Source organism: Prionailurus bengalensis, chromosome X, assembly GCF_016509475.1.
Source record: "Prionailurus bengalensis isolate Pbe53 chromosome X, Fcat_Pben_1.1_paternal_pri, whole genome shotgun sequence".
Lineage (NCBI taxonomy): Eukaryota > Metazoa > Chordata > Mammalia > Carnivora > Felidae > Prionailurus > Prionailurus bengalensis.
In genome coordinates, this window is record NC_057361.1 from 102,711,276 (window position 1) to 102,739,035 (window position 27,760).

At 43.8% G+C, this 27,760-nt stretch overlaps 1 protein-coding gene across 1 annotated transcript in view; it reads right to left on the bottom strand.

The window, feature by feature from the left end:
- The window catches only part of TENM1 (teneurin transmembrane protein 1), a 768,359-nt gene that overhangs the window by 36,293 nt on the left and 704,306 nt on the right, over window positions 1-27,760 (bottom strand). The window contains exons 25-26 of the mRNA XM_043570666.1: window positions 7,765-8,131; window positions 5,823-6,333 (exon numbers count right to left, since the gene is read on the bottom strand). Coding sequence (XP_043426601.1) covers window positions 5,823-6,333; window positions 7,765-8,131 — 878 coding nt within the window. The remainder of the gene's footprint in view (window positions 1-5,822; window positions 6,334-7,764; window positions 8,132-27,760) is intronic.

Below are 27,760 nucleotides of genomic sequence, written 5' to 3' on the forward strand. Positions count from 1 at the left end.
AATCAGTTACGTCGTGCAGGGTGGGAAACTGCTCATGCTTTTCTGTGCGGGTAAGAAGGGACAGGGGCAGTGTCACATTGGGCACTGCTGTTCGGCACCAGAATGGACTGCTTCAAGAGGAAGACGGGCTTTCTCTCCACAGATGCTTTTCAGTTAGGAGGGTTTCAGCATAATCCTGGCTGGAGTTAAGGTGAGAGGAGGAAGAAGTGGGTATTTAGCCCCCTTTCTCTCTCATGGTGCTATCACACTCCTCATTCCCTGCTCCTGGAGGGAAAGTCTAGCTCCTCAGACTTCCCATGGTCACTCTTAACAATCCCAGATCCTCCTCTTTTTTCTGGAAGGCAGTGAGGGTAGTAGTGGAAAGAACACTGAACTGGATGCTCAAAGACCTGACTCAAGGCTCAGCCGGTGAGCAACTGTGAAGAGGTGAGTGTGTCCCTATCTGGGCCTCAGTTTCCTCATTTGCAAAGTAACTTCTTTTAAAACATTTTTTTAAAGTTTTTATTTCTTTTGAGAGAGAGAGAGAGAGAGAGAGAGAGCGTGAGCAGGGGAGGGGCAGAGAGAGGGGGAGAGAGAATTCGAAGCAGGCTCCGTTCTGTCAGCGCAGAGCCCAACATGGGGATCGGAGTCACCACCCGTGAGATCGTGACCTGAGCCGAAATCAAGAGTTGGACGCTTCACCGACTGAGCCATGCAAGGGCCCCTAAAATAACTTCTAATGTCACTTTGTGGCTATAAAACTCCATAATTACCCCCATGTGAATGCCTGCATTTCTCACCTCTTAGAGGCTCAACATTGATTATTTGGCAACAGCGATGTTGATACCTTTCACTCACTGCCAGTCAAGTCCTGGTAACAGGCCTGGGCTCCACGCACCGTATCTTGCTTGCCACACGGTACCTGCATCAACGTGCTGCCAGTGGGAACCAGGCGCATGACCTGATCTGACCACAATATTCTATTCTCTATCTGGCATTGTCAGCTTCTCCCCTCTCTATTGGATCATTTTCATCGGTATACAAATATACTGTTACGTTGCTCAAGAACAAAACTCCTTCAGCCTACCCCATTCTCCCTACCCCTGCTCCAATTTCTCTGCTCCTCTTTACAGCAAAGCTTCTCAGAAGAGTTCTTTTCTTCTTACATGCATCACATAATTTATTGCAACCATATCAATGTCATCCTTTACCCTTGAAATCAAATCCAGAAAAAAAAAAAGTTACCACAGATCCATAAATGGTGCCAATAGCTTTGATCCAAAGGTTAAATAACCTGGTATTCCCTTCAAAGCTTCCCCCGAACACAGTTCGAAGAATATATCTTTTTTAGTTTTTAATAATTTTCCTTTTTTTCATCATGGTAAGTATACTCTTTATATCCCCGTACTATATCCCCCCTCCTCTCTGGTAACTACCAGTTTGTTCTGTATAGTTAAGGGTCTGTTTCTTGATTTGTCTTTCTCTCTCTTTTTCCTTTGCTTTCCTTTGTTTCTTAAATTCCATCTATGAATGAGATCATATGGTAGTTGTCCTTCTCTGACTTATTTTGCTTACATCATACTCTCTAGCTCCACCCATGTTGTTGTAAATGGCAAGATTTCATTCTTTTTTATGGCTGAGTAATATTCCACTGTATACACACACCGCATCTTCTTTATCCTTTCATCCATCGATAGACACTTGGGCTGTTTCCATATCTTGGGTGTTGTAAACAATGCTGCTATAAACATAAGGATGCATATATCCTTTTGAATTAGTGTTTCTGTATTCTTTGGGTAAATGTTCAGGAGTATTATTCCTGGATTATAGGGTAGTTCTATTTTTAATTTTTTTTTTTTGAGGAACCTCCATACTGTTTCCCACAATGGTTGCACTCCTAAGAAATCTTTACTCATTGTCTCCAATCTCCTTCCTCTCAGCCACTATCATCATCTTCTTCTTCTTGAGGTATAATTCACATACCATAAAAGCCACCATTTTAAAGTTATACAATTTATGGGCACCTGGGTGGGTCTGTCGGTTAAGCATCCGACTTTTGATTTCAGCTCAGGTCATGATCTCACATTGGTGAGATCGAGCCCCGCATCAGGCTCTGCGCTGACAGCCTGCTCGGGATTCTTTCTCTCCCTCTCTCTCTGCCCCTCTCCTGCTCGCACATGCACTCTCTCTTTCTCAAGAAATAAACTTTAACGCATATAATTCAGTGGCTTCCAGTGCATTCACAATGTGTGCAATCATCACTACCACTTCTAGAACATTCCATCACCCCCGAAATAAACCCCATCCTCTTTATCAGCCAATTCCCATTCCCTTTCTCAGACCCAGGCAACCACCAATCACTTTCGGCCTGTATGAATTTGCCGTTTGTGGACACTTCATACAATATTTGTCCTTTGTGACTGGCTTCTTTCAGTTAGCATAATGTATTTGACGTTTATCCATGTTGTAACATATGTCGGAACTTCATTCCTTTTTATGGATGAATAACATTCCATGGTATGGATGTACCCTATTTTGTTTGTGTGCTCGTGTCCTGATGGACAACGGTTCTTCACACTTCTTGGCTATTATGAGTAACACTGCTGTGAACATGTGTACATCCATTCTCTCTGAAACCAGCTCTGCTCAGGCTTTTGTCCCCCATGGTGCCACGGCACCTGCCCTTCTCAAGGTGAACAATGACCTCTACAGTGCTAGACTGGTCGATTCTCAGTCCTTATCTTACTTGACTTATCCAGAGTATCTAACACAGCTGATCACTCTTTCCTGTTTTACTTGGCTCCCAGGACATCCTACTCTCCTGCTTTTCCTGCTACTTCACTGGGCTGTCCTTCTTGGTCGCTTGCCGGTTTCTCTTCATATTCTCTGCTCTAAACGTTGGTGTGCTCCAGGTCTAGTCATCATCTTTTCTTCTTATCCCATCTCATGGCTTGAATACACTCTAACCACTGGTGGGTCCCAAATGTGGATCTCCAAATTTGAAATCTCCAGCCTCTCCCCTCAATTCTAGATGCATATAGCCAATTGTCTACTTGACATTTTCACTTGGATGTCTAAGGAAACTGATTATATCCCAAACTGAACTCCTGATCTCTTGCCCAGTATAATGTATTCCTTGTACACTCTTCCTCGTGTTGATCAATAGTCCAACATCCAGTTGCGCAGGCCAAAACCTTTGGAGTTCTCTCTAACCCTCTTTCTCTTCACTCCACATCCAATCTATCAGTAAGTCCTGCTAAATCTACTGTTAAGATATACTTAGCATTTTACCACGTATTGCTGCCTTCAGTCCCTGGTCTAAGTTGTCATCTTTTGCCTGGAGTATCGCAGACCCCTCCTCTCTCCACCACCGGGCTCCCCTGTTTCCACCAGACGGTCTGATGGATTCAATACAGACTGATTCTTTACAAATTAAGTCACATTACATCATTCCTTTACTTCAACCTCTCCAGTGGTTCTACATCTCACTTCAGAATAAAAGTCAAAGTCTTTACAGAGTACTACATAAAGTAGGCCTGGCCACTTCACTGATTTTATCTCCCCACTATTCTTACTCCATTCCAGTCACACTGGCTGCAGGGCCTTTGCACTTGCTATTCTCTCTGCCTGGAATGTTCTCTCTCTTCCCTCCTCCTAGATATCTATATGGCTTACTCCTTTATGTCCTTCAGGACTTACTGAAATGTCACCTTCTTAGTGAGGCCTTGTCTGACCACGCAGCCCAAAATAAAAACCCCTTCGGCCCCGCTCTCTTGATCTCCCTTACCCTGCTTTAGTTTTCCACAGGACTTTATCACCATCTGAACTTCTGTACATTTTATTGTATCCCTCCAGCGTAATGTAAGCCCTACAAAGGTAGAGATTTTTTAAAAAACATTTAAGTAGGCTCCATGCCCAACATGGGGTCAAACTCACAATCCTGAGATCAAGAGTTGCGTGCTCTATGGACTGAGCCAGCCAGGTGCCCCGAAGGTAGGAATTTTTATCTGTTTTGTTCACAGCTGTATCCCCAGCCCCAGGGGGATAGAGTACTTGATACTGACTGGCACTGATTAGGTGCTCCATAAATATTTGTTGAATAAACTAGTTACTTTTGTTTTTTCTCCCCTCTAGCTTTATCGAGGTATAATTGACAAAGAAATTGTATATATGTAAAGTGTACAATGTGATGAATCGATGACTCAGTGAATGAATGGTTGAGCTGTTATTTTGAAAAGTAGTTAATACTTCAGCCATTTCTTGTTGCTTGACCGAAGTCAACCATTAGCTTTCGAAACAGTTGTTTAATTTCAGGTGCGGTGGGACGTTGCATGAACTTTTGAAAAAGACATTCTCATTAGAAACTATCTTTCTTCAGGGTAGTGTATTTACAAATTTGGGCTCTTGAGGCAGACTGTTGGGAGTTTGAATCCTGGACATCTGTGTGAACCAGGACAAGTTAACCGTTCTGTGCCTCAGTTTCCTCATCCATAAAATAGGCACACCAGGAGCACCTATCCCATGTTGTTATTCTGGGGATCAAGTAAAATGATGTACGGAAATCACCTAGCCTACTACTTGGCACATAGTAGACGTTCAGTGAACAGGGGCTCTTATGACTCTTATTAAGATGTAAGAGAAATTTTTCAAAAAATAGAGTAAGACTTGCAACAGCAACAACTAAACACGTATTTCTAAGCGAAACTAAAACAGCTGTCCAGCTTTTTTGTATACGTGGCATTTCTTTGGGAAACGGTCCAAAATATGAAGGCCAATTGTTTTGTCCCTTTCCTCTGGAGGCTTGCAGGAGATTGGACAAAGCCCCTTCACGATGCCTGCCTCCTCACAGAACAGTCACACCGGGAACCCCTCATGCTTAACATTTCCACTTGTCACGCTTTTCGACTTTAATGCCATTGCGGACTCTGGGTTCAGATTCCATAGATGATCTTCACTCAGTGCACTGCTTAAAAATTCAGCAATTCCCTTTTGTGGAAAAGATGCTTGCCAAGGGCTGGCAGACTAGCTTTGTAAGTGAGTTGACCTGCAAACAAGGTTGTCTGTGCTTGAAAAGGCAAGGACAATGGTCTCCTTCCGACACCTCCTAGAAGCTTGCTGTCAGACACACCCTGTGCTAATTCCCAGTTAAACAAAGCCATCCCAGGTCCAGTCTGTGAACGCTGCAACATGCCAGATTCTCTGACTCGTGCAGGGAAACCGAGGAAGCCCAGACCTGTACAGGGGTGTCTGGCTCCACATTTCAAAGAAGCAGGCAATGGAGTGCGGCCACTCCTGTTCAGCGTTTGCCCTACATATTTCACACTTGCTTTCCAGGGTCTAGTTCTTATATTCTGACTTCTAGTACCTCCCACAGCAGCTTATACTGACTTGGGCTTGGCTGGGCTGGGCACACGTTCATTTATTCGTTCATGAAACCCCACAGGGATCAATAAACACTAGTGAAGCCACACTGCTTCTTTGTTGCTTTCGAACTATTTTCTTAGTTTTGTTATTTAAATGAAATTCTACCTTGTTTTCCCAGCTATGCTGTACATTTCTTGAGTACATGGACTTCTATCTCATTCCTGTCTCCTGCCGTGCCACACCTGCTTCTTCATTCAATCTATGTTTTTACTATTATGCTCTGCAAAACTGCTCTGGAGAAATGGGTTTGAACCCTAGGAGTTAGGTAAAATTTTCTCCGTGACTTTTGATTTTTTTTTTATTGTGGTTCTTATGAGAAAATAGCATGCAACCCCTGGCAATTACTAAGCCATTTCCCCACTATAATACCATTTCAAATAAAAGCTTAACAAAGCCTACGCTGAGAATGAGAAACTTACTCGTAAACGGTCGTCCATCCATTTTCATTACTTTTGGTGGCTAGAAGCCCCGTGTTTCCAGGATACGTCATCACGGCCAGATTATAGCCTTGGGCTGACACTCTTTTCAGGACTCCATTGCTGCTTATGGTCAGCCAGTACACCTGCCCACCGGGCACCACAAGCCAAAGGGGGATCCCACCTGCGTCACGGCGAATGTGCACAGAATTGCCGTTGCTGCTGGTAACTGCACCTAAGTCACCTTCGGCATTGTAGGTGAAATTATATACATAGTCCCTTGTTATTAAGTTCAAGGTGTGCAGGTGGGTTCCATTGACAGTGAACTGGTAGAGCTCCTGGTCAGCAGGTGAAGCAATCTCATAAAGGTTCATGTCGTTCAGGTGGGCCTGGTTCCTGCTAATGGTACGAATTCGAACATTCCCAAGGTCTGCGACATAAAGGGTACCGTCGGGTGACACTGCTAAAGAGGAAGGGGCTTTCATCTTTGCATCTTTGGCATAGCCGCCATCACCTGTGAGAGAGAGACCGTGGTTTTAATAATCGTCATCGCAAGCATTTCTAAGAACACAGCCATAAAGAGAAATCGCTGTGCATCAGTAGTCATTTTAAAGGGAACAACCAGTGAACCAACACTCTCTGCATGCCCCTCCCTTGACAAATCTGAAACTTCCTCAGAATTCTTGAGTCAGTACCAGTGAAGACGAACAGTAAGATGCAATTATCTCAGTTAACACCGCTTTTGTGACATCCTCTACCCTGCTGTTCAGTATCGTATCGCAAGATGCGAAAAAACAGCGGATAATGGGAGCCACACGAAATCTGGCTGGAAGTCCAGGCGATTCATGCGTGTCAGTGCTTGTGGACCTGCCTCAGGACTTTGCAATTCTACTGTGCCTAGAGGACCCTTCTTTGGCTCATGCCCATGGTCACATTGTCAAAGTACACTAAGTCTGTAAGTGCAGCAATTATTCAGAACATCAAATTTGATAACTGGAATAAACATCAGATTTGCCCTGAATGAAAAATATAAGTTAGCAAAATAACTATAAAACTAATTGTCCAGGAAAACATTGGGAATATTGATCCAAAGTCGTTACTGACCAAGTTGCTCACTCTTGATTCCTCTGGCCCAAGGAAAGGCAAAGGTTGAGAGAATGATTCGGGCCTGGGTGAGCAGTTTAACAGGACTGCAGGTAGCATGGAGGGATCGCCACATCCCAGCAATAAATGTATCGGTTGACATTTAGAGGACTGTTTGCTATCTGGAATATCTGCTCCATGTTTGGGGGAAAAGGCTCTTTTTTAAATATATTTCAGTTGGAAGTAAAGGGCACTACGGGTTAGGGAGAAAGGTTTGTTTTTTGGTTTGTTTGTTTTAAGCGATCAAAGTAGCAGAGTGATGTCCTGAGAAACATCCACTGTGGGAGTTTATTTTGCCCCTATGTCCTCCAAACAGCTTGTTCTAGTCTCTTTGGGTTTCAAATAGCAAACACGGTTAATTTGGAAACCAGTCACTTAGGGGGAGTGAGTTTCGCCTTGGGTAAATCAGTAAATTCAGGTTTTACCTACTTTCCTTTTCTCCAAAGTACAAACAGTGTTATGATCTTACATTCATATAGTGATCTTAACTTAACCGTATCAAGATTTTGTTACACTAGTTTATCCTCAAGCCAGCAAGGTGATAAAACCGAGACAAGTGACCTCTTTAACAGATGAGGTAAGCGAGTCCCCAAGAGGGTTTGGGGCTTGCCCAGCATCACTTGGTCGGCTGGTTGCAGACCAACGACCAGACACTAGGCTTCGTAACCCCAACCCATCGCTTTCTCCACTCACTTATCCCAGGGTCCACAGGCAACACTCTGTGTTTCCTTTTGACTCTTCTGATGCGCGTTTTTCTTTTGGAAACAGAGAGGGAGCTGGTGAATTGCTAAAAAGGTCATACCTGAGAAACAGTCACAGTTGGGGTCAATTTTGCAGTCACAGTCAGTGGGAGCACCGGCTATGATGGAGATCTCTCCATTGGTGGTGACCTGCTGAATGCGGTTCACTCTCCTCTCGTCCGTCTCGGCGATGAAAAGCAGCCCGCTGTGGGACACGCCGATGGCCCTAGCAGACTCCAGAGTGGAGTGAACTGCCACCTTGCTGACCAAGAAATGATCGATGCCTGGCACCTGGCAGTGAATGGGGCGCCCTGCGATGATCCGCACGCGCCTGTTCTCAGAGATTTGCAGCACAATGTTGTTATCCAAGACATACAATGAATTGTCCATGGGATTGACCGCAAGGTCTGTTGGCCACTCTAATCGCACCTGCGAAAAGAGCAGAACACACACCGTTAGGTTACAATTTCTTTCCAGGGGCAGTTTTACCTTAAAAGAAAAATTGGCTTATCGCTTCCCTATCTCGTGAATTTCAGCAACGTTGGTCTGGCAAAGCTGGGGGAGGATGGTTGATCACATTTTCTGGGGAAACCTATTTATCATTTTTACTATTTTCAGCATAATGTAAATTCATTTTCAATAATTCCAGAAGGATCCTCTAGAGTAGCGTTTTGCAGAATGTGGTCTCCGGACCAGCAGCAACAGCATCACCCGGGAACTTGTTAGAAATGTCAGTTCTCAGGCCCCAACCTAGACCTATCGAATGAGAAACTCTGGGGGTGGGAGCCCAGTCATCTGTGTTTTAGTAAGCCTTCCAGCATATTCTGCTGCACACTCAAGTTTGAGGACCAACGTTCTAGGGCTTCTGTGTCACTAGGATATGCAGTTCTCTCTTACTATTCTGTAGATACATGGAAGAACAAAGTCATAGAGGCTTCTGGAAAACATGGTACTGGAGAAACTAGATTTTACTCTAACAGCAACCTTTGGGGACAGGACCTTCCGTTAGCACAGACATAGCATCCATCTTGTGGAACACTCAGGCACAATCTATCAGCTGGTGATATGGGATCCTAAGTTGTAATGTACTGCCATCTAGCTTGACCTGGTTCACTCCATCTGTCCCTTGCAAACGGGTTGATCTGTTCTTTCATTGAGTACTACCTTCTTTGGGCTAAGTCTTGTGGTAGGCTTTGGGAATTCAGAAGAATACTATGACACATCCTCTGCCCTCAAGTGACTCATGGTCTAGCAAAGCCCTTGGAAGGGTCATTAGGTATTGACTCTCCATGTTATGAGAAAGAAACAACAGAGAGGGTATGAGAGCCCTTCACTCAGATTAGGAATCAGGAGATGGGGAATTCCCAGAGAAAGTACTACCCGAAATGACCGGTAGGAGAGAAATGGGATGAAAATGGCGTGGGGTGGGGAGGGGGAAGTGTTGAAAGCCATCCAGGTAGAGGGAACAGCATGGATAAAGGTCCAGAATTTACAGACATGTGGCCCATCCAGGTGACTACAAATAATTTGCTAAGTCTAATATATGCTGAACATATGGGAGTAGTGAGCAATGAGAATCAGGAGGTAGACAGTGGCTAGGTATTATGGATTGAATTGTGTCCCCCTAAATTCATGTAACCCCTAATGTGACTGTATTTGGCAACAGGGCCTTTAAAGACGTTATTACAGTTAAATTAGATCATTAGGGTGGGGCTTTAATGTAGCAGGACCGGCGTCCCTATAAGAAGGGGAAGAGACACTAGGAGTGTGTAAGCGTAGAGAAAATGCCCATGTGAGGACACGTAGAAGGATGGTCATCTGCAAGCCAAGGAACGAGACCTCGGGAGAAACCAAAGCTGTCAACAACACCTCTATCTTGAACTTGTAGCCTCCAGAACTGTGAGAAAATAAATTTCTGTTATTAAAGCCATCCAGTGTGTGGTATTTTGTTATGGAAGCCCTAGCAGACTAATACACCAGGTAATGAAGGGATGTGCCTGTGCAGCTTTATTCTCGTGGCTGTGAGACATCACTAAAGGGCTTTAAACAAGAGTGTGACATAGCTGGGTTCTAGAGGAATCACACTGGCTGCTTTTGAGATCATATTGGAAGAGGAGGTGAGAGAAGAGGCAGGCCCATAATTAGGAGGCTCCTGCAGTGGTCTAGGTGGGGGATGATAGTACCTGAAATAGAATGGTAACAGTGGGGGATGGACAGATGTCGATGGATTTAAGGCATGTTAATGGCAATGAGGGGCAAAAGGACTGGTGTGTGTGTGTGTGTGTGTGTGCGTGCGCGTGCGCGCGTGTGCATGTGTCTGTGTGTGTGCATGTCGTGTGTCTTGTGTCATGTGCTGTGTGCTAGGCTCTTGGGACACACAGGCCAACCAAACATGGCTCCACTCTAGTTCCTTCCTGGATACAGCAGTCAGCCCAATACTTGCCTTGACATCTCCTCGATAGCTCTTCATCACTGGGCACTTCTCCGAGAACTGTGTTACAGCACTCTCCGCCCCACCACCCACTTACTCTATACTGTATGGCTCTTCTCTTGGGTTGGACAAAGGCAGACAAATCTGGCTCATTCCTGGCCAAAACAGTAACAGTAATGTGGCTACTCTTCTTACCTTGAGTGAAAGCCCAAGGAAGCTTTTGTTTTTCTCACTGAATCCAAAGGTCTGAAAAGAAGATATGGACTGCCACTGCACTGGGAGGCCCCCTCTCTCCCGGGCTGGAGGAGGCCTGACATTCAGTCAGTAATGAAGTGAACAAAGGTCAGTGTGAGATAAGGCCCTACCTCTAATCTTGTCTCTTAATGGAGGGCAACTGGTGATGTTGTAAAGACAAAGGTTGTCTTTGGCCTTCCCTCTCGTACCACTTGGGGCTCTCTGTCCCCGTTTCGGAGTGTCTCTCCCAGACACCCAGCAACCTCATTCTGCCGCATGTCTCTGCGTGCCCTCAACCTCCACATCGACTGGCCTTCCCTGGTCAGTACCATGTGTCTCTGGGCAGCTAGGAATTTGAATGCTAATGGAGTAGAAAGCTGAGTTGTGTTATGCATGTTCTACAGAGCCTTTCAGACTGAGGCCATTGGATAAACATTAAACACTGGCTTTCGCAGCTCCCGGAGCAGTTTGCTGTGATGTGTTCCTCAGCACGTCTGTCTGAGGCCCGTGCCTGTCAGCGCCCTGCCACTGAGAGGGAGAGTGAGAGCTTGCTGCTGTGGAGGGTGCCCACTCCTCTGCCGTGCGCCCCCTCTTTGGATCTCCATAAACACTATCGCTCTCGTACAGCAGCTGTCTGTGTGAGCTGGTCCTATGGAGCACGGTCCCCCAGGAAATAAGCTGGGGCTGGCTGAGGAAGAGGAAATGAATTCATTTCAGTATAGCACTCCTATTTTGATCAAGTCTGAAGTCAGTGACCCAGAAAAAACAAAGCTGGCAGAAATGACGTTCTAATTATCTCCGCTCTGAGAGCTGAGGCCAGGGCAGGGGCCGGGGACAGCACACACCTGGCAGGAGTCAGAGAAGGACATGTTTTGGACTCTGTTCTATGCTGTCAAGGCTGCCTCTGAGATAAAGGCTGGTAGTTGGAAGATAAGCCGTTAAATTCTCCAACTTGCCCAACCCGATTTGAGTCAATACCATCGGTGTCATGTTTATTAGATTTAATATTGCCTCAAAAATACACCAGCCATTGTGTCTGTTTGTTTCCCTTTCTGTCAAATAAGTCACCCTCTGGCAGTTTCCTGTGACTAAAGTGGCCTTTGTGCTTCTGAAACAGTTCTGAAACACTTTCTGTACTAGCTACACAGAATCCCTTTAATTCCCATTTGATTTGGCGCGCAGCTTGTCTATGAAATCTGCTCAAATGAAAGATGCGTGGCTACTTAGTAGTCCAAGGTCTGCCTGTTCACAAACTGGACCTTTTCCCCTCTCTTAGGTTGTCAGTTCCTTTCATATCCTTCTCATGTCCAATACTCCCATTTCCCGGTAATTTTTCAAGGAGCTGGTGCTTTATACCCACACAACAGAAGCACTATGTTAACTACCGAGGCCTTTCCATACCACACAACATACGGAACGGAGTCCTTGAGCAGGTTCTAGCAGTCAGAGTCAGCATCTATCAGTTGCAGAGAGACCCTGGAATTCTGTGTCACCAAGGTAGGGCTAAGGTTAATCCCTGAGGGTTGCTGACATTTGTCCAACTGGTTTCTGGGGAGAAATAAACATTTCTTTTTTGGGGGGGGGAGCAGAAAGGGATGTACGAGCAGCAGAGAAGCTCTGGAATCTCTGCCTACTGACCCAGCCTACAGGCAAACCATTTGGCCTAATTTGTGGTGGTTGCCCCACCTTGTAAAAATACATTAATTTGTCTGAAATGTCACAACATATTTATGCTAAACTAGCATTAAAGGTCATTGGTGTAGCCACCAGCTGGTGGAATGTGCCCATCTCCTGACCACATTCCCTGAGAGGTATCCCTGAGCAGAAAGGAGCTCTTGGTCTGGATGTCAAGCCTTGACAGCCCTGTGGCTTCCTCTGCTAATTGAAACTTTGCCTTGAAGGGACTTGACTCTCAGGTCAACCAGTCCCGTGGTTGGTTTAAAGATCCAGCAAATTGTGAGCCCAGTTAACAGTATATAAAGCAACAGAGTCCTAGAGGGGAAAAATCCATATGTAAAAACAATATTTATTTATTTATTTTGAGAGAGAGAGACAGAGAGACAGAGACTGTGTGTGTGTGTGTGTGTGTGTGTGTGTGAGTGTGCGCAACTGGGAGAGGGGCAGAGAGAGAGAGGGAGAGAGACAGAGAATCCCAAGCAGGCTCTGCACTGACAGCACAGAGCCCGATGTGGGGCTTGATCCCACGAACCATGAGATCACGACCCGAGCTGGAATCAAGAGATGGACGCTTACCTGACTGAGCCACCCAGGCACCTCTGTAACAGCAGTATTAAATATGAGCCCTCAGTGAGACTAAAGTAGGAAATTCCTCAATTATAAGCTCAATCCAACGCTGTTAGACACAGCATTGTCTGCTTGGGCTCTCTGTATTGAAGACTGAAGGCCAGCTCCTTCCTGTACTCTGTGTAACCCTAGGCAAATGAGGTTCCCTCTAGGGGCCTCTGGTTTTGTTATCTGCAACAAGGAAAAGAAGCTAACGATGGTGTCTCTGTGAGAGTTACTGCATGGATTAAATGAGATAGTGATACTAGGTGCTCAGTGCAGTGCCTGGACAAAGTAAGGGATGGTAATTGGGATTAATATTAATACTGGTTTCAAAGTCATAGATCTTTAGAGCTAGAAGGAACCTAGTCCACGCAGCATTCAATGCAGTTCCCTTTCAGTTCTGTTTACCAGACTTCAGCTGCCCATATAACGTCTTTATGAATTTTGCCTCACCCATCCACCACTTGCACTATTATTGACTTAATACCTTTCTTTTTCTCCCCCAAATTTCTTTTTTTATTTTTTTTAACGTTTATTTATTTTTGAGACAGAGAGAGAGCATGAACAGGGGAGGGTCAGAGAAAGAGCGAGACACAGAATCTGAAGCAGGCTCCAGGCTCTGAGCTGTCAGCACAGAGCCCGACGTGGGGCTCGAACCCACAGACCGCGAGATCATGACCTGAGCCGAAGTCGGACACTTAACCGACTGAGCCACCCAGGCGCCCCCCAAATTTCCTTACTTTGAGAGAGACAGAGACAGCATGAGTGGGAGAGGGGCAGAGAGAGAGGGAGACAGAAAATCCCAAGTGGCTTTCGCGCCGATGGTGCAGGGCTCTAACCCATGAAACAGCGAGATCGTGACCTGAGCCGAAACCAAGAGTCAGACGCTTAACTGATGAGCCACCCAACTGCCCCGACTTAATATTTTTCTTTAAATTGACTTATTTTTTAAGTATAAATAGGTGCTGCCCCTTCCTTTGAACTGATCCTAGTCGATAGCATCTACAAAATTACAGGCCCACTCATCTGAGCCTTTAATAAAAGTAACTACTGTTTATCGAGTGCTTCCTATGTGTCAGGCTCTTTGTCCAGATAATTACTTTATGTGCTTAGAGCAATCACTTGAGAAAGAAACTCTTGACATCCCCATTTTTAGATCTGTGTTCTTAGCCCCTATGTCATCTGATTGTTCACCTAAAAGAGTGGATGCACTTCTTCACGTTCTCCTCGCCAATTCTGGTTTCCCCTTTACCTCATTTGAATCAATCTAAGAGTTGTTCTCTTTGGCTGAGAAGGTCAAAGCTTATTAGAGGTTGAGTGATTGGTCTTTGTTTCTGTCATTTGTCATCTTTCGGTTCAATGCTTTGTGGGTGCCTACTCGGTGCCAGGTGCTATCATAGAGGGAAAGAAAATAGGTCCCTGCTCCTCATTAGCTCACAGTCAAGTGAGGGAAGGCAGATCCAGAAACAGCTCATCTCAGTAAATGTGGTGAAGTGCCGTGATACACATATGCCCAGAGTGACACGGGAACACTGAGGAGGGAGTCTGGGGCATGGACTCCTAGAAGAGAAAATCCAACGTCATCTAAGGCACGGAGGTGAAGCGACGTGGGAGGAGTGACTTCAGCAGAGGGAAAAGAGTGAACAAAAACAGGAGCAAGAAACCATACGGGAGTGGGAAAAATAACACGGGTCTGGGCTGCTAGAACATAAGGTAAGAGTACTGGTGGTAATGAAGTTTAAATGTTTGCCAGGGACTAGGTTTAAGTTTCTCCACTGAGGCACGATGGTCATTTGAGGCCAGATCATTCTTGGTGGGGATGTGGGGAGGCTGTCCTGTGCATCGTGGGTCTCTGGCCTTTATTCACTAGATGTTAGTAGCACCTTCCCTAGAACCGGGACAATCAAAAATATCTCCAGACATAGCCAAATGTGCCCTGAAGGGCAAAACTGTCCACTGTTGGGAGTCCCTGGACTAAGCCATGGAGGGCTGTATACGCTGAGGACTGAGGACTTACACTGTTTGAGGAGTCTCTGAAGGTCCTGAAAGTTGGGGGGCTGATACAGTCAGGTCAGTCCTTTAGAAAGATCACTTAGGCTGCAGTTTGGAAGGCAGGCTGGAGGGAGACCAGACTAATGCAGGAGAGCCAGTTTGGAGGCCAGCTAGTGAATTACATTCATGCGTTAATATAGCCATCCATCCAACCACCTGACAAACATCTGAGTGCCGACCTAGTCAGGCCTAGTCCCTGCCTTCGTGGTACTTAGAGTCTGGAACACTGCTTCTCATTCTTTTTTTTTTTTTTAAACTTATAAAACTCTTTGAGAATCTGATGAAAGCTATGTACTCTCTTTGTAGGAAAAGGTTCAGATGCAGTGAAAGGAAGTGTTTAGGAGCTCAGGCTCTGGAGTTCAGACTTCCTGGGGTAAAATCCTGTCTGTTATTTGCTAGCTCTGTAATGCTGGAAAAACTCAGTTAACTTGCTTGAGCCTCAGTTTCCTCATCCAGAAATTGGGTAGAGTAATAATATCTTCTCAAACATTTATTATAGGCATTGAAAAAATCTCCATAGAGCACTTACTTAGCATAGTGCATGGCACACAGAAAGAGCTCTGTAAAGGCTAGCTATTTATTTATTCTTCTATGGAGCATGCCTGTATTTCTTCTGGTCCCTAAGTGTCGCAGTGTTCTCTTGGTTATCTCATGAACTGTTGAGTGCAATCACATAGTAGTCACGGTCTTTCAAAGTTCCCCTGCTTCTATGTCACCAGCCATCTCCCCCTGTTCATTTATTCCATTTCTCAAGAATCCTTCTAAGCTACGTGTCCTCCAAGAAATTTGGCTTATATCGGGGTATATTATTTCACATACATTTGTCAGCCAATTTCACAGCTAATATTTTAGCTTATTAGTTGGATTCCCCACTGTTATTTGTGACAGGATTCCTGGTACAATTCCAAGTGCGGAACATGCTACTTCAATTACTTCCCTCTCTTCTGCCAATGAATATCTATTTATCCCATTTTAGGCACTGTGCTAGGCACGAGGGAGCCAGTCTAACCAAGACGTACTGGATCCTGCCCCCACGGAGTTTGCTAGCTCCATTTCCTTTATTTTCTAGTGTCCGCAAGGGGTTGCAAGTGACATACAGTAGAAGACCATTTCTGTTCCATTCTATCCACTTCAAGAAATTAACTCTCATGGAAGAGCCTCAAAAACATATGTCACGACTGTTACTCTACTTTACAATTGGCAACGAATGCCAATACCTTCTTTTTCCGAAGTTTGCCCATGCTGCAGAAACCAGTTGTTTCCCAAAAGGCCCTGTCTCCCCACCCCACACACGACACCTCTAATCTCCGTCCTTTGCATGTTCAGCCTTATGGCTCATTTGAAAAACGACTCTGATTTTGATCTCTTAGGCCTCTTCAGGAGGCATTTCCGGGCAATGTATGATTACCTCTTCTGTAGTACACCAGCCCTGGGGAAGACACGGTGACGGGACTGACACCTCCAGATTGTTAGCATCACTTTTTGTCAGTTTTCAAATGGCCTTCTCGTTTCTTGACACTGATACTGTCTGAGCTTCTTCAAATTTATAAAAGAGTGAAAGAGCCGTCTGGACAAAGTTTGGTTTTCTGCAGTTGGAGAGCATGATGACACCTTTAAGAGTGACGGCTCTTATTGATCTGGCTTTTAAAAAGTGGAAATTATTAGAAGATGAAATACACCAGGATTACACGGACTTGTCAACCGGCAAATGATTTCCCATTTTCTCAGATCCGCACTCTTGTGTTTCTTTGAATAATAGCTGGGGAGTTTGAGGAACCTCTCAACCTTTGGTCAAATGCATTAGCATGGTCTGTCTTCATGGCTGCCCAATCTGAATAACGGACATTTAAGTCACATTATTCATTGCCGATGAATAGTCGGGATCCGTCTAATCAAGAGTTATGACTGGACTGAACTTGAGAATCATTCTGTCACAGAGCCTACAGATTAAATTACATCTACTCCAACGTTCTGAAAACATTTTGGTAGTGGAGGAACAAAGCAAAGAAAAACAAACAACAAAGAGCTTCAAAGTAGCCCTGGTGTATTTCATCTGCTAATAATTTCTACTTTTAAAAAGCAAGATCAATACGAGCCATCATTCTGAAAGATGTCATCTTGCTTTCCAACTCCAGAAAACCAAACTTTCTCTAGATGGCTTTAACAAATCTGAAGAAGTTCGGGCAGTATCAGGGTCAAAACAAAATGTTACATTTATGGTTGCTAAGATGCCTGTGGCAGACGCTACTGGTTCTAGGCCTACCCTATCGCCCACTCTTTCCTCCTTAGTAGTAGCTCCCCATTCTTTAAACATCTGGGCACACTGCTGTCTACAACAGAAGGGATTCCGGCTCACTTGCAGTTCTGTGTAGCCGTGTGATAGAGTTCAAGGCAACAAGATGTAAGAGGAAGTGTGGAAGTATCCACATTTTTAAGGTGACGCTTTCGAAGGCTACTCAAGGAGAGCTGACCTGGTTGGAAGGAGGCTCTTTTTTGCCCTTCTTTCCATTCTGCAATATGAATATACGGGTTGGGAATTTTAGCAGATGTCTTGAACCACGGGGTGGCCATGAAAACGGAAGCTATGTGCCAGGGTGGCAGGGCGGAAATAGAGGAGCCTGAATCCCAAATGGCTCAGGGAGCTGCCATCCTAGTCTCGCACCAGACATCTAGTCTGGCTGCTTGTGTTGCTTAGGTCAGTGTTATGTTGCAGGGGGTTTCTGTTACTCTCAGCCTAATCTAATCACAATGAAGAAAATGTTCTGTTAGGTTTTGTTCTCGACTGGTGTTACTGACTATACCACTATGGTCAAACTGTTCTGACAGATTTCGAGTTCTATGTCTCTGGATAGATCACCGGTGTTTGCAAAATTAAATTAAATTGAAAGAAATTAATGTCTGAAAATGACTGACACATATGGCGAAGTCCACTAGGGCAGCCCTTTGTTAAGACGAGTAATTGCTTAAACTTAGTGATTAACCTGAGGCATTCTTGAATACCCAGTGCTCCATCTCTGGGTACTACAAGCTTCTTCCAGCTTCAAGACTCATTCAGACCCAATGCTTCTTTAGTATACCATAAATACACGTTTGCCATCCTATATCCTGCACTAGGTCTGTGAGTCCTCAAGGGCAAGGATGAGGTCTCATTCATTTTTGTATTCCCAGGATCTGGTATTACAGCTGGCAAATGTTTGTTCAATGAAAACATTACTGCCTCATCGACTGGACCATTTGAAGTTCACGAAAGCATTTAAAAAATTACAAAATTCAAGGGTGCCTGGGTGGCTCAGTCGGTTAAGTGTCTGACTTCGGCTCGGGTCATGACCTCACCGTTTGTGAGTTCAAGCCCTGCATCGGGCTCTGTGCTGACAGCTCAGAGCCTGGAGCCTGCTTCGGATTCTGTGTCTCCCTCTCTCTCAGCCCCTACCCCGCTTGCGCCCTGTCTCTATCTTTCTCTCGCTCTTAAAGATAAACATTAAAAAAAATTAAAAAAATTAAAAATAAATAAAAAATTATAAAATGCAAATCGGTTGTAAGAAAAACTATTTTTCATCAACACGTTTGAGTCAGTAACTCTGGGTTTCAAGAGACCCACTGAAGTTAGTGGGAACTGGCAAATTTCCTCAACCTTAAGAAGTGCATTTCCTACTTCCTCCATGATTTAACTTTTCTGAAGTGAGAATGTGTCTTATTAATTAATGCATACATTTAATGGAACATTTCTCCCCTACCACCCAAAGTTGTCAAATTGATGCTATCTCTTACGATCCATGGTGTCTTAGAATTGAGGACATATGGTATTCCCGCTTTGGTCTGTGCACTTTGGGGATCTTTGGGACTCTTTCAAGGAGGTCTGTGAGGTCAAACTATCTTTTTTAATAATACTATTTGCTTTTTATACTTTCTCATGAGTGTACAGTGGAGTTTTGCAGAGGGTACCTGTGGCTAGCCTATCAAAACATTCATGATTTCAATTTTTTTTTTTTTTAAGATTTAAGTAATTCCTACATCCAGGATGCGGCTTGAACTCAGAACCCAGAGATCAAGAGTCACGCGGTCCACAGACTGAGCCAGCCAGGTGCCACCACAGTTTTAATCTCTAATAAGGAAAATACGAATAGACAAAACCCACATACAGAAAAGTTCTTTGAGGTCCCCACCAATTTTTAGGAGTGCAAAGGGGTCCTGATGCCAACAATCTTGAGAGTGGTTATCCTACTGGAAAAGAAACAGCGAACGAAGCCATTCTGTTATATAAGAGTTTCATTCAAGCTCATTAAGGAAACAAGCATGCATCCCTTCCAAGATGGTTCCTGGGGCCATAAACTCTGTCCAAAAGCACACTGACAGAGTGGCTGAAAATCTGTACTTCCTCTAGAGACCCAAGGCCTGATGGGTGCTATAAAAGTTTGTTCTCACAGGCTCCCTCAGAGCAATCAGCACGTACACACTCTCTCTGAGTCTGCTGTGTAATTGCCACTACCTCATCTTAATAACAGGCATAATTGCTCTGAGTTTCCGTCGACCCTTTCTTGCATCTCCTCTCCGAAGCCTCAATTTTGGAAATGGCACTTGTGAATACACAGAATGTTTAACCACTTCCAGTTTTCAATTTACAGTCAAAGTCATCTATCAGCAGGAGATGAAGGCCCAGTGTGAAAACTACAGAATGTCCTTCAGACTCCACAGCTAATTTGTTTGTAAATTTGATTGTTATTGTAAGAAGAACATATTGTACATGATGCTACTTGCCGATTTACTGTTTGTGTCTCTCTGTATCTTGGGTTTTATCATTAGAGTCAAAGAACTTAACCCTTTTAGCACTTCTGTGGGTGGGGGAGGAACATGAAAGCTTTACTGTCTTTTCCTTTTGAGGGTCTCTCTTGTTTTAATTTCACATGTATTTATGAAATACCCACTGTATATTCAGCACTGTGGGAGACATGCACACAGAAGGCAACACAACCAGAGAACGGTCCACGGTATCGCGAGATAAAATGTGGGGGCAGGTGATGAGACCCTAAATTCTGAGTGAATTCAGTCAGGAGAGGGCCACCGTGGGTCTTCATGCAGTGGGAAGTGGGGATCTTGTTTTCCTGAGAGCCAAGGGTTTGCCTGAAAAGGAGCCAAGGACTTAGAAGAAGCTCCTGGAATCATTCTGCGGTTTCTTCCTGCTGAGAAGTTGCAGAAACTTGTCTTTTGCAGGTTGTTAATATCATAGTATTGGCTCGACAGAATAGACCGAGCTTCCAATTCCCTTTGGCATCTAAAGCAATTTACAGGCCAGAAGTATGACTGCACAGCTTTTATGAAATGGTCTGATTTCATTGATCAGCCACTCCAAGATTATGTTTTCATTTTCGTAGCTATGGCTAACCCTTCTTTCTAGTATAATATTCAGGAAAGAACTATTAAAAAATTTCACCATGGAGATGTTAAGATATAAGTGGGCTGGGTTGTGAAGGGGAAGAGAAATATCACAACTCACGATGGCTCTACTCAAAAGTTCATTTCAAGTTAGACCAGAATTCCACAGATTGTCTCTCTTATCTTAACTCTGTAATGTTTCCAAATGATAAGGATACTAATAAGAGCAGATGGCCTAATGAACATTTAGAGGAAAGATTTAACTGGTCCTATTTTCATTAGGCCTCCAGTGTGCTTCTGGGTTTTGCCCACCACTTCCCTGTGTGTGATACAAAACAGCACGCACTCAACAGATGGCCCAGCTCAGGCTTCATGCTTCCAGAGCTCTGGAGACTGGCCACCTGACCACTTACCATGTGTACAGAATCATTTAAGGAAGCAGGCAGGCTACCGACTTGAGCCGGAACAAAAGCAAAAAATGGTGATGAATATTGAGTACCCAAGCTTCAACAAGAGGGGAGTCAGAATCACTCTCGCACACGCGTCGAAGAGCTCTGGTTGAGGTTTTCCAATAACACCTCCTTATGGATTCAAGAATGATGAAATCCTCTGTGGCACCCGGTCCACTCCAATGAATGTTTCATCCAAACCGTAAGCACATCTGAGTGACTCCGCCAGCAACAATGACATGGAAGTCTAACACCTCATCGCACCGTGTGTTAGTTATTAAGCCATTGTCTCACAGCCCCAAACTCACCCCTTTGGAAGTTGCTTTGTGATGCTGGGGTTGGGACTCTGCTAACTCCATTTCTTTTTGGCCAGCTCGATTTCTGATAGGGCCTGACAATATGGGAAATAAAGCGATTCTGGAAAGCTAGAGGAGGGAGAAGGGACTTGCTCCTTCCTGCTTGCTTTCTGTTTCAGTCAGCACGGCTGCAACAGTAGCTCTTCATCTTGGCGGCAGGAGCTGCCTGCACGTTCCAGCTCCTATCTATACCCCGAGAATCAGTCTCGTCATGCCACCTCAGAGGCACCAAAAGCAGCTGGCTGGCCTCCTCTTCTCAGAGGAGAAGGTCCCACTTGGAGAGAGCAAATCCTTCTAGGTTGACAGCTCCAACCACTTTCCTTTGTTTCCCCAGCCCTAGAGGTGGTGGCTGATACCTGCAGATATTATTTCCACTTTTTTTTTCAACTCTTTAAAACCCATGCAGCCCATTCCCTGTATTAAATTCTCTCTGTTCAAATAACTAATGTGATTTCTGGTTTTCTTTTTTTTTCTTTGAGAGAGAGAGTGAGAGAGAGAGAGAGCACAAGGGAGATGGGCAGAGGGAGAGAGAGAGTGAGAATCCCCAGCAGACTCCACGCATCAGTGTGGAGCCCAATGCAGGGATCGATCCTGTATCCTGGGATCATGACCTGAGCTGAAATCAAGAGTTGGATGCTCAACTGACCGAGTCACCCAGGCGTCCCTGACTTCTGTTTTTCTGACTGGATTTTGACTGATATTCACAGCATGAAGCCACTTACAAGGACAGAGGAAGAACAGTACCCATTGTAAGCCAGTGGTTAACAGGAAACTAGTAAGGGTGAACAAGAACCAGCAAAGAACCAGAGAAGTCATTAGTCACTAGCATCCTCTGCCATATCTACTGGTCTGTGAAGCTGCCATGTCCAGAAAATACAAGTATGAGATAAATCCACCGTGCTTGGCCACTAGGGAGTTGGTTGTGATTGGCTTTAACCAGAGCTTCTCTGACTCTCTGGAACTGCCATATTGATGTCCTTATTCTCTAGAAACCTTTCACTTTTGTGATTTTTGAGGAAGATTTCATGACGGATCGTGCCACCTTCCCACATGCCTCTTTTGGAAACAGAGTGCTGTACTAAATGGTTTCGAAGGTCAGCCCATGACAACATTTCCTATGTGCTCGGAATTTACTTATAAATATTAATATTTACGTATAAGTAAAAATACATTTACTACTAAATATCCTTTCTATTCCTTCTTGCTGGTCTCCTTGTGAAACACTGGGATTGCTCCTGCAGAACCCTCTTCTCCTTGATTTGGAGTTGGAAGTGTATTCTGAGGTGGACCAAACATCTCCTCTTTTCATGTATCTCAAGATAAACACGTCTCAACAGATGTGGCCTCTTGGTAAATGTTTTATATATCCCCGTGTTCACTTTTCCAAATATACTAACTTCTGCATGGAAAGAGGACACTCCTGCTGACAGCCAGAAGAACTGTCTCTGAATTGTGTTTCCATTTAGTAAAGATGGGTTGGCACTGATTCATATACTTTCCCTTCTTGTAGTTAACGGAGACCGGGGCTCTGTTTAAAGGTATGGTCTGAAATATAGTTAGGCCAACTGGCTCACATGAAGACTTAGCCTAGGATGTTGCCCACATAAGCCCTGTTAACCACTGAATTTACCAACCGGATATTTTTCCATATCTGAGAGAGTTTCAGGTTTATTTCAGGTCATGGCGCCTGCCGAGCAAAATGTGTGGAAGACTGAGTGGTTCAGAAGTAGTTTGCAAGCTTTGCATCTTGTGACTCTCCCTGAACTTTGAAGATGCTTTTCCTCTGGTGCTTAATAGTTTTAATAAGAGCTAACGTGCTATTGTCCTTTGTGTGGAAAGAGGACACTGCTGAGGGAGTTTTATTTATGTGATAAATTATGTTTTCGATATAGCATTGAGCACGGTACTTGACTTTTATTTTAAGGCCCCTGACAACTCTGGCCATTTGCTTGTGTGCAGACATTTCAGCAGAATTTGGATGTGCTGGAGTTGAAGATGTTGGCCTGCTGTTCTCTACTTCTTATATAAACAACCCGAGCTGTCACTTTGGAGGGAGCAATGCAAATATCTCTGATAATAGGTTATTCCCTGATTGTGATTTTTCCTTAGAGGTGCAGGCCTGAAAAATGCAGTTAAAAAAAGAGTTTAAATGAATTTGGAGAAGGGAAATGATATTTAAAGGAACTCTGTGGATCATCTCATTGCAATGCTTTTCCCAGTGTATTATTCTGTTAAACTTGGGCTATTACATACCTGAATTTTTGAAAACTGATCGACATGCTTGGCACCTGAATATCTTAATAAAACAGAAGGGTCACTGGACACACAAAGCCACTCCTACATTAAACTTGCTTCAAAAATCCTAGGATACTGCTTTCTTCTTATGAATATGTCAGCCTCATAACTTCTTTCTTTTTGATTTCCCACTTAGCTGGGAGCCTTTTGTTTTGTCTTGGGAGAGTCATATTCTCCACATTGACCTAGATAAACTGTCTTCTTACTTATCTACTCCCGTATTTATTTATTTATTTTCGTGAAATTGACCTACCTAGGATGGCTGCAGGCTACCCACAGAATGAGCTGTTCTTTTACCTTTTGATCTCAAAGTCATGGAAGATGACCTAAAATCTACACATATCAAACTCATACATGTATGGAACTCACACGACATTCCAGCCTTAGCTCCACAGTCAGTATGACACTTCTTGAGAGTAGAAAGAGAATGAAGGATTTGGAGCACCATTCAACTGACTATAGTGAACATCCTGTAAGTGATCCAGACAGAGCTTCACATCAGCATTAGGCAGATGAAACCCTCTGTGAAGGTTACTGCAGGCTGAGACCAGTCTCTGGAGCACGTGATTGGTTGTAGCCCATCAAACTCATCTACGGGCATATGCATGCCTCTTTTGCAAAAGGTATACCCATATACCAAGGACAGAAGGGAAGATCACACAATTTCTATAGCAGTCCCAAACTTCTTCTTGGTCCTTTTTATCTTGGTTTTGTAAATGATCGGTTCGATTTTCTGTTCTGTGGATGGAAGGTCAAATACCACTGCTACTACTACTTGCTTATTGAGCACTTATGAGCCAGGCACTTTGCTAAGTGATTTATACCTATTATCTTACTTAATCCTCACAACTTCCCCATAGCGGAACATGACATCATCATCCTCATTTACAGATAAAGAATTTTTCCCAGGGGCACACAGCTAGCAAGTAGTGGATCTGGGATTCAAACCTAGGTAGTCTCTGATCCCAACCACCATGCTTTACTGACTTTTTCTATTGGTTTCACGATGAAGGAGAGTCTACCCTAGAGGCCTGATTTTGTCTCTTGCACTCTCTGTTAAAGGATTAGAGGAAAGTCTGGCTCTCCTTTTCAATTCCAGAAAGTGTTCTCCTGCACTTGACTGAGCAAGGAGAGTAGGTTTGTACTGAATGAGCAACAAATAACATTATCCAGGAATGCATTTAAATTAGAGACTGACAACCACAGATAATACAAAATCAGAATAACCACCTTGTGGACTTATTTTGTTCTTGTGTCCTCCCGTTTTAGCAAGCGCATGATGAATTGACAGAAAATAGTTCCTGAAGATGCCAATTAACATCTTACATCATCCCTTATATTTGTAAAGTGGCTCATACTTTTCCAAGTGCTTTCACATTAAAAAAAAGCGAGGACGCTTAATCAACAATTGGGTCATTTATTGAATTAGCCTTCATAAGGAGGAATAATTAACCAGCTCTAAAATTCTAGTGTTTGTTTTCCAAGTGTCGTGCTGAATCTGAAATTATAGAGAAATCTCTTTTGGGTCAACAAGTAGACAAAAATGATTTATTTTTTTCTACACTGCCATATTTCAGAGGAGGACAGAATAAATGATTCAAAAATAGATGTTCTTTTTCTAGAATATAGAAATGGCAACAAAAAGTAGTGTTTATTTAGCATTATTATGTAATTTCAGGCATAAACGCTAACGGATCACTCGTTCACAGGTGAGTAATGTGGACAGTCACTAGGGACTCTTAAAGAAAACTTTTATAAATGATTCTTGGTGCTGCTATCAAATCAGAGTCTGAACAACATTAACTGCCATCTTATGCTCTTGTGACAGCATAATTTGATTGCTACTTATATCGACATTTATGCCACCGTCTTTCCATATGCCACCCACCTAACTGGTGTGGCAGATGAACACATAAAAGCCAAGGTTACATGTAATGCCATAGGACCTCTCTCCTCCGTTCTGATCAACACTAACAATGTACAGTTGCGAGTGTCTTTCGAAAACCAAAGTTCTTTCGTATTTGTTTTCTTGTTTAGCTATCACAACAGCCTCAGGAGGCAATATGTGTTTTTATCCCACTTTCTAGTGGTGAGGAAGCTCAGACCCAGAGACCTTCAGTTGACGGAGGTCACACTGCTAATAAATGGCAGAATCTGGACTCACAGTCAGGATTCTCTTACGTTCTTTTTACTTGACTTGCTACATTGGTCAAAGGGAAATAGGTGATTAGGTCATTGGCCAGGGAACTTTAGTAAAATATGTCCCAGTAATCCTGAAGAAAAGAAAATATTCCAAGCTTATAAACGCATCTGGCAGGAAGCTTGCTCATTTTTAGTAGCCATCGCTTTCTATTTTAAACACTTTCACATTTAATGTTCCTGATAGATTGAGGTCTTTGAGAAGACGGCTACATTAGCAGTGCCATGGCTGATGTAGACTGAGCTCGCTCTTTGCCTGGTAGAGACTAGCACCTGCCCCCACTCTCATTTCTGCATTGATAGGATGAGGCTTCAGATCAGCGGGAGGGACTGGCTGTGACTGATGGGGATTGACTGAGTGCATGTGGCTCAGATGAATAGAGCAGAACATCGCTGATTTAGGACGCTTACGTTGGGACTGCTGCAGCAACCAATTGCTGAGTAGGTAGACTGCTGTACAATTGATGTCCAGGCATGAGAACAGTGAAAGGAAATGGGAATATCCACTGGAGGTTTGGTTTGTATGAATTTTTCATTGTTACTGTTGTGAAAAAACCACGTAAGATTACATTGATCATCTCAACCATTTTGAAGTGCACAGTTCACTAGTGTTAAGTGCATTCCTATTGTCTGCAGCAGATCTTTACGACTTTTTCATCTTGTGACACCGAAACTCTACCCATGAAACGTGAATTCCTTCTTCCCCTCATCCTTTGGTAATCACCTTTCTACTTCCTGTTTCTATGATTTTGACTAGATACTTCATATGAGTGGAATCATGCCATAGTTCTCTTTTTGTGGCTCATTTCACTTTGCATAATGTCCTCGAGGTTCATGTGTTGTAGTGTGGGACCAGATTTCCTTGTTTGAGGCCGTGTAATATTCCGTTGTACGTTTATACCAGATTTTGTCTATCCTGGTATGAGTTTTAATGCCACCTGACCCGTTAGTTGGTGGTCACCATTGCAGTGGGTGCTTTAGTTGGTTAAACTAACCATGACCAAATAGGATAAAGTAAATGGCACAAGGGCTACCACATAACTTTTTTGGTTTCATTTTCCTACTCCATGGGCCTTGTGAATCTGCTGTTTGAGCCATTCTGCACTCCTAATCTCTTATCCCTTTTGTCACCTTTCTTTTACCCCCACCTGGCTGTGTCCACTGGTATTGCTGGCCCCTGACAGAGGTGTTTCCAGGTATCTCAGATCAGTTGCTTTCATCTTCTCTGTCTTACTGTTAACCAACAACTCCCTCCATCCTTCACGCCCTCCTTCAACCACATATCCTCCTCTATGGACTATCTGGAGTGTGGTCACAGACCTTTTCTTCGTGTTGACAGTGAGACAGGTTCCACTGTCACTGAAGCATTGGGAAGGGGTGGTGGGGGTGGAGGTGTGGAGATTGTCATCGCTGGTGGCAAGAACTTTAAAAATAAACTTTCTTTTTTTTTTCCCTGGGAGATCCCTTTATTCAAGCAAACTTATTATAATTCAGATTTTCTTGATTCCCTACAGAGCTTCACAAAATTTAGAAGTCTGTCCCTGCAGGGAATTTTACTTATAATGGCCTTCATTCAAAAGATCTAATTCTGTTCTCTTTCAGTGTGCACATGGGAGAGTGATGGAAGTGCACAAAGAAAATCAGGTAACCCCTGAAGAACTTGAGTTTCGATATCATCTGTATCGCTTGGTGTGATGGGTGGACATTCTGTAGACATGAAAGGGTTGGCAAGGGAGACAGGAGGAGACAATGAGAAACATCAGGCAAGAGTTTAAGAAGGGAAAAGAAGGTGCCTTTTTCTGTTCTAAAACTACTGTGTTTGGTTTATTTTCTTTTTTCCCCCTGATTGAGGTAGCTTTTCATGCCTGGATGTTAATATATATATATATATATATATATATATATATATATTTCTCAAAACAACAGAAGATGCTAAATCCACTTGTATCAAGTTGAATTGACATGTAGAGTTTGAAAAGGGAGCTTTGTATTTCTCCTTCTATTCAGTGGTGGTTAGTTTTATCTGAAACTTGCAAAAAATTCTAAGGACACTAGAAAACGGCTTTTTCAGCTATGTTTTTCAAAAAGCGGAAGACAAGCAAGCAAGGCAGAGGTGTGCTGCTTGGGGCAGGTGGCGTAATGCTGATGGATGAGAGAGGGGAAAGTTTGGTTTTCTCTGTTAAGAAGAATGGCTGGAAGGAACACTGATTCAAAGTTACTAGAGTCCAGGATGAGTGAAGGGACTGTAACACAGCACCTAACTTCTTCAAACTGAGTTCAAGTCTCCTGGCCAGGAAAAATGACCTCTTAGAGACAGCTTGCAAATGGGTTTTTAGAACAATTTTTTCTTGTGATTGTTGAGAAACAGTGGGCAGTAGAGGATGCG